Source organism: Peromyscus eremicus, chromosome 8a (assembly GCF_949786415.1).
Source record: "Peromyscus eremicus chromosome 8a, PerEre_H2_v1, whole genome shotgun sequence".
Lineage (NCBI taxonomy): Eukaryota > Metazoa > Chordata > Mammalia > Rodentia > Cricetidae > Peromyscus > Peromyscus eremicus.
Window position 1 is genome coordinate 83542445 of NC_081423.1, and position 13238 is coordinate 83555682.

At 57.4% G+C, this 13238-nt stretch overlaps 2 protein-coding genes across 3 annotated transcripts; both read right to left on the reverse strand.

Moving 5' to 3' along the window:
• Positions 1–1030: 1030 nt before the first annotated feature.
• On the reverse strand, positions 1031–9571 carry Plekhh3 (pleckstrin homology, MyTH4 and FERM domain containing H3). Of its 2 annotated transcripts, none has more exons than XM_059271823.1 (13): positions 8955–9571; positions 6877–6932; positions 6441–6520; positions 6153–6344; positions 5910–6067; positions 5681–5801; positions 4582–4888; positions 3820–4027; positions 3374–3501; positions 2973–3105; positions 2335–2793; positions 1834–2025; positions 1031–1344 (listed from the first exon to the last, which is right to left on the reverse strand). In XM_059271823.1, exons 1-13 carry the CDS (start codon positions 9114–9116, stop codon positions 1165–1167), a joined length of 2376 nt encoding a protein of 791 aa, XP_059127806.1. In that variant the 5' UTR covers positions 9117–9571; the 3' UTR covers positions 1031–1164. The 2 variants fall into 2 exon arrangements, with proteins under 2 accessions (XP_059127806.1, XP_059127805.1); XM_059271822.1 differs by having other exon boundaries at positions 3365–3501.
• Positions 9572–11626: 2055 nt separating this feature from the next.
• On the reverse strand, positions 11627–13130 carry Ccr10 (C-C motif chemokine receptor 10). The gene has a single exon (XM_059271825.1). The coding sequence runs from the start codon at positions 12906–12908 to the stop codon at positions 11835–11837; it is 1074 nt and encodes a 357-aa protein (XP_059127808.1). The 5' UTR covers positions 12909–13130; the 3' UTR covers positions 11627–11834.
• Between the last annotated feature and the right edge of the window lie 108 nt (positions 13131–13238).

Below are 13238 nucleotides of genomic sequence, written 5' to 3' on the forward strand. Positions count from 1 at the left end.
TCCTGTCTCTTTCATGCCTGGCTCTTGGTATGTTTGTTTACTTCTAATAAAATAATAAAGCTTGATGATGAGTCTAGCAAAGTTTGATCTGTGAGTATGGGGACTGGGTGAGCGCACCTTCCATATCCAGGCACATGACAGGCTGGCCTTCACCTGCTGTGATTTCTTACTGCTTAGCCCAGGTCTCAGTGTGTGTTTCCACTGGCCCTCCTTGCCTCACACCAGCCTGTTTTACTAGGGTCACTTCCCCTCCGGATTATTCAAAGATCATGACCTGTTGTGTCCTCCATGCCTAAGCTGCTGTTCCTAGTTACATGATGTTGCCTTAGCCTCTTAGACTCAATGTGGGGGATGTAGTGTCTAGGGGCAAAGGGGCTGGACTGTGTTCTGAGCAAGTCAGAAGAGCTAGGACTTAGGACCACTGGAGTCTCCAGGAACTCAACTCTACTTAACCCAACCTGACAGGATAAGAATTCAAGGGTAGGACCGTACCCATTGGGCCAAAGGTGTTTTTACGTCTGCATGCTGCTCTAGGCATCTCTCCATTTCATTCTAAAAGCATGGGGTAACCAAACACATACCCAAATAGAGCCCAGGCACTGAACACCAAGGTAGGGCCTGGGTGGTGCCAGTCTTGATGACTCACTGCCCTCCAGCCCAGGGATGACAGGAGACTACCTACCCCTACACCACTCAATGGAGAGCAGAGGGTGAGTAATGCCAGCTTCCAGTGTTGCCTTCTTGCCTGTTCCACCCGCCATCCTATGATGGCATTCTGGCCAGGAGAAGGTTAAATCCAGAAGGTCAAGGAGGGTGGAGCTCCGTGGTATTCAGACTCTCCTCAGTGCCTGGTAAAAGCCCAGTGTGTGGGCGTCCACAGTGGGGGGGGGGGGACGACGACGATGAGCCACGGAACTCCAGCTTGTCCCACCGACGACACAACACTCACACAGGAAGGGTTTGTGTAAATAAGGATTTTTTTTTTCTTCTTCTACAAATAAATTAAGAAACAAACTAGAAAACTGTCCACACCCATTGCAGCCCTGGAGTGTGGGTGCGCCCTGTCCCTGCAGGGCCAAAAAAGGGTCCATGGTTTCCTCAAATCTCAAGAGCACTCCCAGCTCAGGCTGTAGGCAAAAGAAAAGTCGTGACCTCTTGGCAGACTTAGTCCTGCAGCTGCCCCAGGCAGCCAGACTGTCCCTGGGGCTCTTCCAGACCTTCGTGCTGGCTGGGAGGGGAAGTGTCTGGCAGGTCTCGGCATGGCAGTGGTGCAGGGCTGCTGCAGGGCCTCTCAGGGGAGGGGTTGGCCAAGTAGGCATTCACCAGCTGGAAGATCTCTTCCACCTAAGAGAGGGCAGTGGTCAGTGTGCAACAGGGGCCGCCGGGCTCTCGTTTTCTTTCCTCTTCCTAAGCTCTAGGGCTCCAGCTTCCCCTACCAGGTAGGTCCTTGCATGCACCAATCCTGGCAACCATCTCTCCCTTTCACCTCTCTCCCCTGACACAGGGTGTCCGTCATTCTCCTTTCTGATCCCCGGCACACTAAGTACTCTTCTCTCAGCCCTGGCACCTGTGGTTCCCCACCACCTCCATCTCTCTCCCTACATCTTCCTAAAGCTATCTATCTTCCCGAGAATCCCTCCCCACTTACCCAGGGCTTCAGGCCTCTCCAGTCAATTCCTGTCCAGTTAACTCTTTGTAGTATTTATCTCTCAGTCTTTGGTTCCTTGCTTATCACTGGACTCCCCCAAATCAAATGTCAGTTCCTTAAGCTTGCTTTTGACCAACGCTGGAGCCCTGGAGTCTATAGCTGTACATAGGCCTGTGTTCTCTCACCTGAGGACTCTGCAGGAGGAGCTGGCTGTCACCCACCCTCAGTGATAAGGTGTGGGGGCCTATTAGCTGGCAGGCGGCCACATGACCATAGCTGACACTGTGGATGGGTTCTGTCTCACCAGGCCTGCAGAGGGACATGGCCTTTGCTCCCAGACCCAGGCATAGCTTCTGTGGAGCACCTCCACCAGGCTCCTGCAGAGAGATGGGCGGGGTCAGGGTCGAAGGCGGGGCTTCTGCTTGATTTCTGGTAGGGGGAAATGGCTGTGTGATCTGGGAGCTTCCTTGACCCTTGATTCACAGCACAGGTGTGGAGTGGCCACAAGCACCTGGAGGTGCAAACCCAAATGCTGGAGAGTCCAGGGGTTTGAGATGGGCAGCTGCTAGCTGTTCAATATGTCGGGAATAAAATGACCCTGGGCTGGGGAAGGCCGGCCTGTGGCTCTGGGGTAAAGGTGTTGGGGCTTGGACTACCAGAGTCCCCTTCTCCCTTCTCCCCCTCACCGTGCTCAGCTCCAGAACGTCATACCGAGCAGCGCCGAACCCCGGACACTGCGCCGCCAGAGCCAGGTAGGCAGCCATGGCCTCAGCTTGGCCCATGCCCCGTAGCCTCTTCCAGCCGCCCAGCACCGCGGCCGTCGTGCTGGTGCCGCCTCCTCCCACCTGGGCTGTGCTTCCCGTCGAGCAGCTGGTACAACCATGCCGGGCACGCTCCGCCCGCCTCTTGGCCAGGCCTGGACTCCAGAGCGCCCCGGCCAGCAGGGCGGCGGAGGGCTGTGGCCTCGGGGTAGGGCGCAGCGGGTGTTCGCGCGGCGGGGTGGGGGGCGGCAGCAGGCGGTCCAGGCGTGGCAGGGGCCCCCGCGGGGAAAAGTCCCGGTGCAAACTCTGCAGGCGCAGCGCCGCCAGGGCGCGCAGCGTGTCATCCGGCGGGGGCGGCCGGCCGCGCAGCAGCAGAGCATGAGCCTGCAAGGGAGGCATGCGGTGTCAGTAAAGGAGCCGTGGAGACACCTTCCTACATGGAACCTGAGAAGGTCTGGGTTCAGAAAAAGTCTCCCGCGGAGTTGTCACAACAAATTGAAGGTGGTCTGGAGTAGGACTTCAGGCTTTGGTCGGTTTGGAGACGTAAAAACTAGAGATCTCACCTGCTCAAAGAGGAAAGGTAATTCGTGACCATCTGGAGATAGCCCTTCTGGGTGCAGAGGTCCGTGAAGACGAAGGCACAGTCTCCAGCCGGAATCGGGCGAGTCCTCCAGTCCGGCTTCCTCTGAGGTCAAACTGCAGAAGGGAAAAAGATGTATTAAGACTGGGAAGTAGGCCCCCCGCTAGGCTCAGGCTAAGAGGGAAAGGGGCGGGCCCAAGAAACGTTTGGGGCAGAGCCCTGGCGAGCCTTTTAAGTCAGACTACACACCACCGGCGGGTAGGAACCTGTCTGCAGATCAACGAACTACTGGCACGCCTCGACAAAGGTGCTTAGTGGTAGACAAAAGCTAAGTAGATTGGCTAATACAGCGCAGGGCTGGGGCTGGACATTTACTTCTCAAACCTGGTGAGTACGTCGGCCACGAGGGTCCCCCCAGCCAGGGCTCGCTCCTGGGCCCCTCGCTGCTCATACAAGGCAAACGCGTTCCGGCTCCGAGCCAAACCTAGCCTCCCCACCAACTCTCGAGCCACCTAGGAAGAAGAGAGGAAGAGGAAAATCAGATCACTCGGGGGTCTTTTTTAAAATCTGCAAAGAGGTGATCCTACTGGAGAGGGTCTCTTAGTTTTATCACCACCATTCGCTGGCTTTCCAAAGCAACAAATCTGAGACGGAGAAACTTAATGCCAGAGCCAGGCATGAGAAGCTGGCAAGGGTGCTTAGCATGCTGGAGACCCTGGGTTCAAGCACCAGTACCGTGGGTGGGTGGGTGGATGGACGGACAGACAGACAGGAGCTGGAAGGACGGGTTGCGGAAGCGGAAGCATGAGGGAGTCCTTCTCTGGCCTCACCTCTCCTGCTGTAGTGTGGGAGTCGATGGCCACCGGACACGCTCCAGCTCCAGGACAGTGCACGGTGCACAACAGCTCCTGCCGTCTACTCAGCGCGGAAATCTCCGCTAGCGAAGGCACCAGCTCTCGGCCCCGAGTCCGGCCCAGAGCTTTCCGGATGAAGCGCGCATATTCCGCCAGTTCTGAGTCCGGAAGTGCCTGCTCCGTCCTGGATTAAAAGGAATCCAAGGACCAGTGTTCCAAGGGCTTCTTTTCTTTTCTTATTATAATTTATTTTACATGGTCAAAGGTGAAAATGAGTAGCTGAGTGGCTGCTTAGCATGCTTGAGGGTCTTGGAAAAAAATCATTACATCTGGTCAGTGCCCTCTCCTATAACTCACATTTCTTGAGCGCAACCTAAATGTCTCCCGGGTGTTTTACATGGAACTGAATTATTTTCGAAGTCTCCTGCCTGCTCTCCTACAATTGCCCCGCCCACTTCCTCCAGCTCCCTGATCTTCCCGTGATTAAAATCTGAAATCCAGCCACATTACTATGAGTCCTTAAAGCCTGCCTTTTTCTATTTCTTCTATTCAAAGGGAGTGCCTTGTTGTAATTCACCTGGTCACAAGTGGGTATGATCTTGTAATTCCCACAAAGGTACTGAATGTTATTTGCACCAAGCCCGCTCTTGAGCATGTCTGTTCCCTTCTCTGCATCTAGGCTCTTGCTGTCATTCTCTCCCAGCCCTGTAGCTCTTTGGCCGAGGCATCCCTTCTCACCTCTCCAAATGCCCCAGGAGGTGCCCTCGAACAGCTCCCCCAGGCCGGAAGGTGCAGCTCATACAAGTGAGGAGCTGCCAGTACCGCAGGGTTGCAGGATCTTGAGTCGCAGGGAGCCCAGGGGGACCGGCAGGACCTGAGGTCTGCTTAGCCAGCTGCAGGAAAAGTTCGTCCTGGAGTGCAGGCAGGTCCCGGCAGGTCTGGAGCACGCCCTGCATCAGGGGCCCGGGCCGCCGCGCCCCCTCCAGGGCCTGCAATGCCAGGAACAGCCGTACCGCCTCCTCTCGCAAGGGTGCGTAGCCTGGACCTGCGGGAGGACGGTGGGGGCGGAGGGATGGTTTGGAGAGGGGACACAAAGCTGCACCCTGGGAGGAGGCACGATCCACAGGAGGGTCAGAGGGAGTATGAGGGCACGGGGTGGCATGGAGAGGAGGGTACGAGTGACGGGAAGAATGAGGGAAAGCAATGGTCCACAGAGCCAAACTCTCAACCTTTGCCTCCCATGAATTCCTCCCCTCTAGACTGCTTAGCCTCTCCTAGTAAGGAAAAGAGAAAGACTAAGAGCCATAAATTTAACCCCTCCCCCCATTCTTTAACTAGGTACCCATCACGGTGGGCACCTCCCTCCCCCAAAAAACTTCTCTGGGTACGCAAACGAGGGTTCGTTTCCTGGCATCCTTTAAGCCTCTAGATATAGGACTTGGGCCAGTCAGTACTCCCTTTGTGGGGAGAAGTATACCTGGATGAGGCTAGCACAATTTCTCCCTGAAATGGTTTCCCCCTACCTGGAAAGGTGATATGTCCTAGTCTTAAGAGTATAATGAAGAAGATAGGAAAGCGCAAATGCTTCTGAAGGAATTAAGCCAGAATGAGATCCTTAGAGGTGGGCAAAGGAGACAGAGTTTTTATTCAGTTCTGGTTTTGCTACCCTCCAACCTAGACTGCTTCCAAGTTCACCCATATACACTCATATGACCAAGAGAAGCCAGGAGATGTATAGAACCCTGAAGACGCGTCCCTGGCAGCTAGCCTACTCAGGTTCTTACAGCAAGTCCACCCCATCCCTCAAGGAGACTTGACCTGGGGTTTACTCACTCACCTGGAGCGCTGACTCCATAGGGCAGGGGCAGGAGTGGGGCATACAAGGCACTACTGGTGTGCCTTAGAATAGGGTTCCGCCGGTAGATGAGGGCCACTGCCTCTGGGTCCCCACAACTCTCCTAGAGGTCGGGAAGAGGGTCACCTTGATGGGGGAAGGGAGCTCTCCATGAGCCCAGAAAGCGATTAGGCCCACCACCCTCTTGCTTTTTACTGGAGAACTCTCTCACCTGTATGTCCCTGAGCAGTAGCTGGGTAGGGGTCTCCAGTGGGGCCTTGGAAGCAATCACTTCACGAAGTGCCAACCCCCAGCGCTCTGCCTCTGCCTGGCGCGGGGAGCAGAGGCGGATGCTGTGTTTCCGGCCAGACACAGTGACTGACCACAGACCTGGTGGAAAGAGAGGCCACAGAGAGCAATCAGGGATTGTTGGGGCCCCTGCCAGGAAGGTAGGGAGATTCTCGAGATGTCTCACCGGTCTCCTTGGGCCTGCGCTCTGGCCCAGTCACCGAACACAGGCTCGTGAGGACCAGGCTTCCGAGGCGCCTTGCCCCCTTCCCGCTGCTGCTGAACTGATCCAGGGAATCTCTGGTGAGCACAAACCAGGCTCGGCGCGGTAGCAGCCATGGCCGCACCCCTCCCCCGCGGGGCTCCCTATACAGCCAACCTGGGAGGAGACCGGGAAGAAAGATTAACCAGAAGACACATTATTCCTTGGAGAGCTGTGTTTGGGGGTCTCCAGATTGAGTCCAGGGGTTCCCACCTTTTACAACGACGTCAGGATCGTCCTCCGGCAGTCCCTTGTCTGGGATGAGGCTCCAGGTCTCTTCCCAGCTCTGCAGCCTGGGCCAGAGATGGAAAGTTGGGCAAGGCTGAGGAGCCTCCATTCTGCCTCCATGGGGCTCCTTATTAGGGGCTCCCCAGACTGCGAGGGGTACAAGCTCCCAAGCTGGGCACCCATCCTCCAGGCTGTGGGAACCGCGGGGCCGTTCTGACCTTGCACCAGAAATAACTAGGACCCCCCCCTTCCTCCCCGCGCCCCCGGCCGGACCGCCCCCCGGGACCCCAGCCAAACCACAGCGTCCGGCGGCACAGAGCCTCTCCCTTATTGCACAACCCGGGGAGGGAAGATGGCGAGGAAGGGGGTCCTGAGAACCAGCTGCGGTCTCCGAACTAAGGGACTCGGAGTGGAAGCTCACCTGTCTGAGACCGGCCCGCTCCTTGTCGGCTGAGTCAGCGTAACGTCCAGGGAACCCTGGAGAGACAGGCAGGAAGACACTTAGAGTCCTTTCCCCTCAACAACAGTCTTTTCGCTTGAGGCCAGGCCAGCTCTCATTGGAGGGTTGAGGAAGGAGTGCCCCAGTCGGGGGTCGTGACTAGGCAGGAAGAGCCAGAGCTACTCTGGGATCGTCCCTTCTACAGGTCTCTGTGGACCACTGCAGAATGCCTGAGAGCTAAGAGCCGAAGCTCTAGGCTTATCTCCGTTGCCCTTAGAAAATGCAATCATATGAGTGATGGGGGGGGGGGCCGCTGGGAGTCAGGAGACCTGGGTTCCAATACTGGCTGGACCACTAAGCAACTGCCATACCTTGCGCAAGTCCCCTCCCATCCCTGGGCCTTCTAACTCCATCTTTGAAACTGGAGAAGTGATGAAATCCCTTCTCCCCGTGGAAGCCTCTTCAACATTCTCCTTCTCCCTTCTTGCTTTGCTCTGAACCTCCATGGAAGAGGAAGACCCAAGACGGGGTGAGGGGTGGGCACAGAGATTAATGAAGGGAAGAGGGACCCTTCTGCATAGGACTTTGTCCAAGAGCTTTGTGTTCTTTTGCAGACAGCCCTGAGGAAAGTGACAACTGCCCCTCTGCTAGGGCTCAGGAGGGCAGGAGGCTGTTAAACACATACTCCTCAGGCCAGGGGTACTTTGGAATTTTGCCCTTCTCATACACAATCCACTTTTCAACCCCTGCCTAGGAACTTCAGTTGTAACCTGGGGTCTGAGGGAGGCCTTAAAACCAACTCGGAGCCAAGCTAGCTAGACAGGAACTGTGCCATGGTCCCATTGCGCCCAGACTGCTTTAAGCCAGGATGGGGGGAGGGAAAAGGAGGACCAGGGACACCTGTCCCCAAGCTCCGAGGAGGGGGTGGAGGTGGGGCAGAAGGGAGGCCATGGCCTGTTTGACAGAGAACCTGCCCATGCTGGAAGCTTGAGGACTCCTAGGTCCTGACTCTTCCCTGGGAGCCCACCCATTTCTTTTCTGGAGGTTGGGGGGGGGGGCGCGGCTATCCACCACACCACCAGAGGGCAGGTACTGGTCTCCCCCTAGACCAACTCCCCTAATCGCAGTCCCCTGCTTCCCCCTGCTTCCCTCCTCCTCCCCTCTATATTTATCTGCCCTCTGCCTCGCCAGGTGCTGGCGCCGAACGCTGGCTGCGGTGCAGCCCGCCCCACCCAGGAATGGAGCCACCGGGCTTGCTGGGGACCCCTGAGCAGGGGGATGGGAGCTTGACCCAGGCCACAGCACACAGAGGTCTGGTTGCCTCTGGTGGGTAAGGGCATGAGGGAGGGCTCCTTGAGGAATGGAGGTCTTACCACCAATGGTGCCTCAGTATCTCCCAGGGAGATTTGATTAAAAAAAAAAAAAAAACAAACAACCAGCAGCCAAGAGACCCTCACCATTCCCTCGGGATTTCCAGAAGCCTCACCAGAGAAGGCAGAGATTTCTGTCCTAAGTGGCAGGATAATGAGAAGTCCTCAAAGGGCCATCGTCCCCAGCTTTTTCTTTGTGGGGTCCCCGATGCAGACCCCGATTCTAGGATGTCTTTTTCCCCTCGCCCAGGTTCCCGCGGTGGGAGCTCCCGCATCTGGCCCCAGCGCTCATGAACTGTGAGCAGAGCGAACCCAGGCGTTCGAGCCGCCCAGCCGGCCTCGCCACATTCTTTGGCTCTGGCGGAGGCGGAAGGAGACGGGATGGGACGCGGGCCCGGCAGGGAAGGGAGAGGCAGGGCCAGGTCGGGCCACGCGTGACGCCTCCTCTGCCTCAGGGCCCCCAGCAGGTGGACAGCGCCCTGTGTGCGGCGCGAGGCCCCACAGGCACATCCCGTGTAGGGCTGCGTGCCCCTGAAGCTCCCGGGGCTCTGGCTTCCAGACAACAATCTCCCCCACATTTCCAGTTGGCCAAAGAGGACGGCGTCTGGCCCGAGTACGGAGCAGGATCAGGCGTGACGACCGGTTGTAGTGAGAAGAATTGAACACGGTTCTAAATCCCTCCAAACTTACCCTGCGGCCGCCCGCTGGACTTGGGGTCCGTAGCTCAAAGGTCTCGTCGTCCTCGTCCTCGTCCCCGTCCCCGCTAAGCTCGCCGTCCCCGTAGTCCCGGTGCAGAAGAGTGAAGCCCCGACGGCAGCAGAGGAGCCACCACAATCCCCCGGGGAGAGGCATCAGGGCGAGCAGTCCGGGAATGGGGGCGCGGGCAGCGTCGCCCGAGCAGCGGGGGATCGGAGGAACTGGAGGTGCTCGGACCCGAACCGGGTAGAGATGAGGCGCGAGAAGAGGAGAGTAGGGGGCCGGGAGGAAGCCGTGTCCAGCGCTGGGGTGCAAGAGGACGATCGCCAGAGCCTGCTGGGGGCTCAATGTCTGGGCCCCGGCAGAGGGAGGGGAAAGCGTCCAGGGCCGGGGGAAGGGAGCAAGGAGCAATGTCCGGAGCTGGGAAGTAGTGTCCGTTGTAGTGTCCAGCCCTGTGGGGGGCAGTGCCCGTGCAGTGTCCGTGGCAAGCGGCTGTCTAAGCTCCAGGGAGGGTCGTGTCCGGTAGGGCGTCCGGTGGCCGGGGCCCGGGCGGCGCGCGCTGCGCTCCCTGCAGCCCCGGGACTGGCGCGCTGGGGGCGCGAGCTGAGCTCCCGGACCCCGCCTCCCTCTCCCCCCTCCTTCCCTCCGCCTTCCCTCTTCTTTCTCTCCTCCCTTCTTTACAGGGCAGGGTCTGCGTTTCGTCACAGCCTCCTCTGCCCAATCTGTGTGCCTGGCGCCGGCCAGTGCCACCAATCCCACGCTTGAAACCGCGGCGGGTTGCATCATGTGCTTCTGGCTGAGTGACAGCAGGGAGAGGCGGGGGAAATTGGGGAGGGAGTGCGCCGTGCGATGTTAGCCACGCCCCAGCTTCTGAGGTCGGACTCGGGGTGCCTGTGGCGTCACGTAGGCCCGCCTTCTTGCTCTTGTTTTAACTCTTGGTTCACCAAGCAGCAAATTAAAAACCCTCTTAGGGTTTGGAGAAGGAAGGGCAAAAAACTGGAAGGAAGCTGGGCCACTGCCCTGAGATTACTTGTCACATCTTGGAATCCCTGCAAAAGTAGAGCGCCTTAACAACCGCGAGGCGTCCCACGCCTGCACCGGAGAGTTAGCTGCAGAGGCAGCTCTCCATCCTTGGGAGTTAAAAGGGTCCGGTTTTAGATCTTAGTCAACCCACTTTTGAAGTGAAAAAACTGAGGAAGGAACTCCGGGAAGCCTCGGACAAAGACCTCAGATAAAAGCGAATTTACAAGGTATTAACTTGTTCAGGGAAGAGTGGCTAGGCATGCTAGGGAATTCTGTAGTCTCAGAAAACAGATCGGAGGCCTCCCAGGGCGAACATGCTGCATTTCTGAGCAAGAAGGGGTTAACAAGGGCGCTAGGAGTCCAGGGCGGGGCCCGTGCTACAGCCGGAGACAGCGGGCGCGCGCGTTGCTGACTCAGCGGCGATTCCCGCGGTCACTGGTGGAGGGTTCCAGGTCGGCTCCGGTGGGTAGCGTGCGCCCCTCTGAGGATCTGTGCAGTTTCCCGGTCTTCCCTGGCTTCTGGCTCCAAGAGGCCAAAGTTTTAAATCTCTATCGCCTGAGGCTTTAGGATCGCTGACTAGCCAGGCTGGGCAGGGCTGGGCCGGACCGAGTGAAGACATCAAGCCAACGCCTCTCTAGGGACCTGCACGCCACGCCCTTTTTGCCCCCAGACTCCAGTCTAGAGTAGCGGGTATAGCTTTGCTGACCGGATACTAAACTGGGAGAATTATCTTGTGTGAGCCAGTCCTGGTATTTGTGATTGTGCAAAGCAAAGACCAGAAATCCGTGCACCGTCTCCTTAGAAGCCATCCTGACTGTACTTTCACACTGGAAGAAAATGGCTAGAGACTTCGCAACCATAACATCCTTTCCTCTTCAAGATCCTCGACACTTGGCCTGCAGGAGAGTTCTTTCTGATATCTAACCTCCCTCTTTCCTGGCAAGCTCCACGCATTTCCTTTGACTTGGTCCCCAGGGGAAATGAACCGCACAAGCACCCCCCCCCCCCAACTCTCTACATACCCAATAACTCCTCTCTGGAAATTTGCAAATTGCAGCACTCCCCACTCCCCCTGTTTTTAATCCTAGGTGAAAAAATTATAACTCAACTTTTTCTTTCCTTGTCTTTTCTTCTTAGGCAGGATATCGCTCTTGATTCCCCCCAGGCCCTCCCTCCCCCAGCCTCTGGAGTGCAGCTAACACACCAGCAGACTGGACTTTTTAATTAGTGTTTTTCTTTCCATTGCAGGACTTTTAGAAGAGGTCTAAAACGCACCCCAAACTAGAATCTCTTGCCTCCTATCCCTGCCTCCAGACCGGACCCACACACACACACAGTTTGGGACAGCATCACCCTGCACATTTCACACGCTTGGGAACTAGGTACTTGCTAAAGCAGCCATTACTGGATAGCGCTAGGGTTGTTAGAAAGCCCTTTCTTACACACTGACTCCTAAGGAACCCCGCCCCTCCTCACCTGGCAGCTTTCCCACCTCACCTCGGTTGGCAGAGACTTGAGTGAAGGCAGAGGGAGTGTCAGTACTCAAAAGCTTTAGCCGACTCAGCAACCCCCTCCCCCAACACCTCCCACTCAGGCTCAAGCAGGGGCGTGGGGGTGGGGGTGTAACCCACTGTCTTGGCCCTGCTACAACTCGTTTCCCAAGTTGGTGATTCAAAAATAGTAACAGTAGTTGGGTTGCATTTCATTTGCATTTGTATCAATTTAATTAAGCTCAGAGGCAATCTCTTTAGGTCCTGAAGTCTTTCTCAACGTCCCCCCACTTACTCCCCTTTCTCACTACCCTCCCTGAGATCGTTTCCTTAGCCCTCCCCCTTCTTTGGAATCGCAGCCCTAGTTGTCCCAAGAGAGACTGTGGGTCTCAGTGGGAGCCGAGCAGGAAGAAAGGCGGAGCCGGCGGGGGCAGCGGCCTCGAGGGTTGGGCTTTGGGCTGCATCCCCCACCCTGTAGCAGCCTCCGCAGGTCCTGGCGGAAGCGCAGGCCCAAAAAAGCATAAAGCACCGGATTGAGGCTGCAGCGGACCAGCGCCAAGCCGCCGGTGACCAGCAGAGCTAGATCCTTGCGCTTGCTGGAGGAGCAGCTCCGCTCGCGGGCTGCCAGTAGATCGGCTGTATCCAGCAGCAGGGCGAGGCTGTAGGGCAGTTGCAACACCACAAAGGCGGCCACCAAGGCCACCACAACGCGCAGTGCGCGCCGCCGCTCTGGCCCCCTGGCGGCCAGAAGCGTGCGGCCCAGGAGCGCATAACAGGCTGCCATGACGCCCAGAGGCAGCGCGAAGCCCAGGACCACCTGCGCCACAGCACTTGCCCCCTTCACAGTCTGCGTGAGGCCTTCGGGGAAGATGAGGCGACAGCGCCGTTGGCCTTCCCGCGGCCCGTCCCGGCTGAAAAGGAGCGCAGGTAGGGCCAGGAGCAGCGACAACAGCCACACGAAGACAGAGACCAAGTGCGCACGGCCAGGTGCGGAGGGTCGCTGCCCGGCTGGGAGAGCTCGAGCGATGGCCACATAGCGGTCCGCGCTGATACAGGCTAGGAAGAGGAAGCCTGCGTGGAAGGAAGCCGAGTAGAGGCCTGAGATGGCTCGGCAGGTGGCACCTCCTAGATTCCAGCCCTGAAGAGCCCCTGCTGCTGCAAAGGGCAAGGTCAGGGCCAATAGGAGGTCAGCCAGAGCTAACTGGAGCAGGTGGACGGAGGTGGGAGATCGGGTAGTTCGTCGGGCTGCCAGATGGGTGGCCAAGACTAGGCCATTGCCCGCCAGACCCAGCACAGCCACCATCAGGGAGACACTGGGTTGGAAGGCCCGACTAAAAGCCTGGACATCCGCCTTGTAACAGAGTTCCGGCAACGGCCCAGCCGAGTAAGCCTCTTCATCGTACCCGGAGTAGGGTTCCCAGGAGACCTGTGACATCAAACGAGAGGAGGGACCATGGAAGACATTCCTACACCACTCCCGTTCACGCAGGAGTTCCTCACTCGAAGCCCAAACACAGGAGAAGATAGACACCTACCCCCACTAAAAAAAAATTCTTTCTAGGGTACCCTCAGCAGGCAGTTGCTTCCCTTGCACTGGCTCTGCTTCCAGATTCCTGGGTGACCTTGAGCAGCCACTTGCTCTTTCTGGACCTCAGTTACTTAATGTGTTATGCCCATTCTAGAATCCTACCGAGGCCACCTGGCAAGGTTTGCAGGGAGGACTGTGGAAAAGATGGACGATAATAGACAGTGGAAACATCTAGCT

What these genes read in the sequence shown, in the direction of transcription:
- Plekhh3 (XM_059271822.1), bottom strand. Translation starts at nt 9,116, where the DNA reads ATGCCTCTCCCCGGGGGATTGTGGTGGCTCCTCTGCTGCCGTCGGGGC. An exon ending in CCCACACTACAGCAGGAGAG is followed by an intron (nt 3,502 to 3,819) that starts GTGAGGCCAGAG and finishes TCTTCTTCCTAG; the next exon opens with GTGGCTCGAGAGTTGGTGGG. An exon ending in TCCTCCTGCAGAGTCCTCAG is followed by an intron (nt 1,345 to 1,833) that starts GTGAGAGAACAC and finishes GCCCTCTCTTAG; the next exon opens with GTGGAAGAGATCTTCCAGCT.
- Ccr10 (XM_059271825.1), bottom strand. Translation starts at nt 12,908, where the DNA reads ATGTCACAGGTCTCCTGGGAACCCTACTCCGGGTACGATGAAGAGGCT.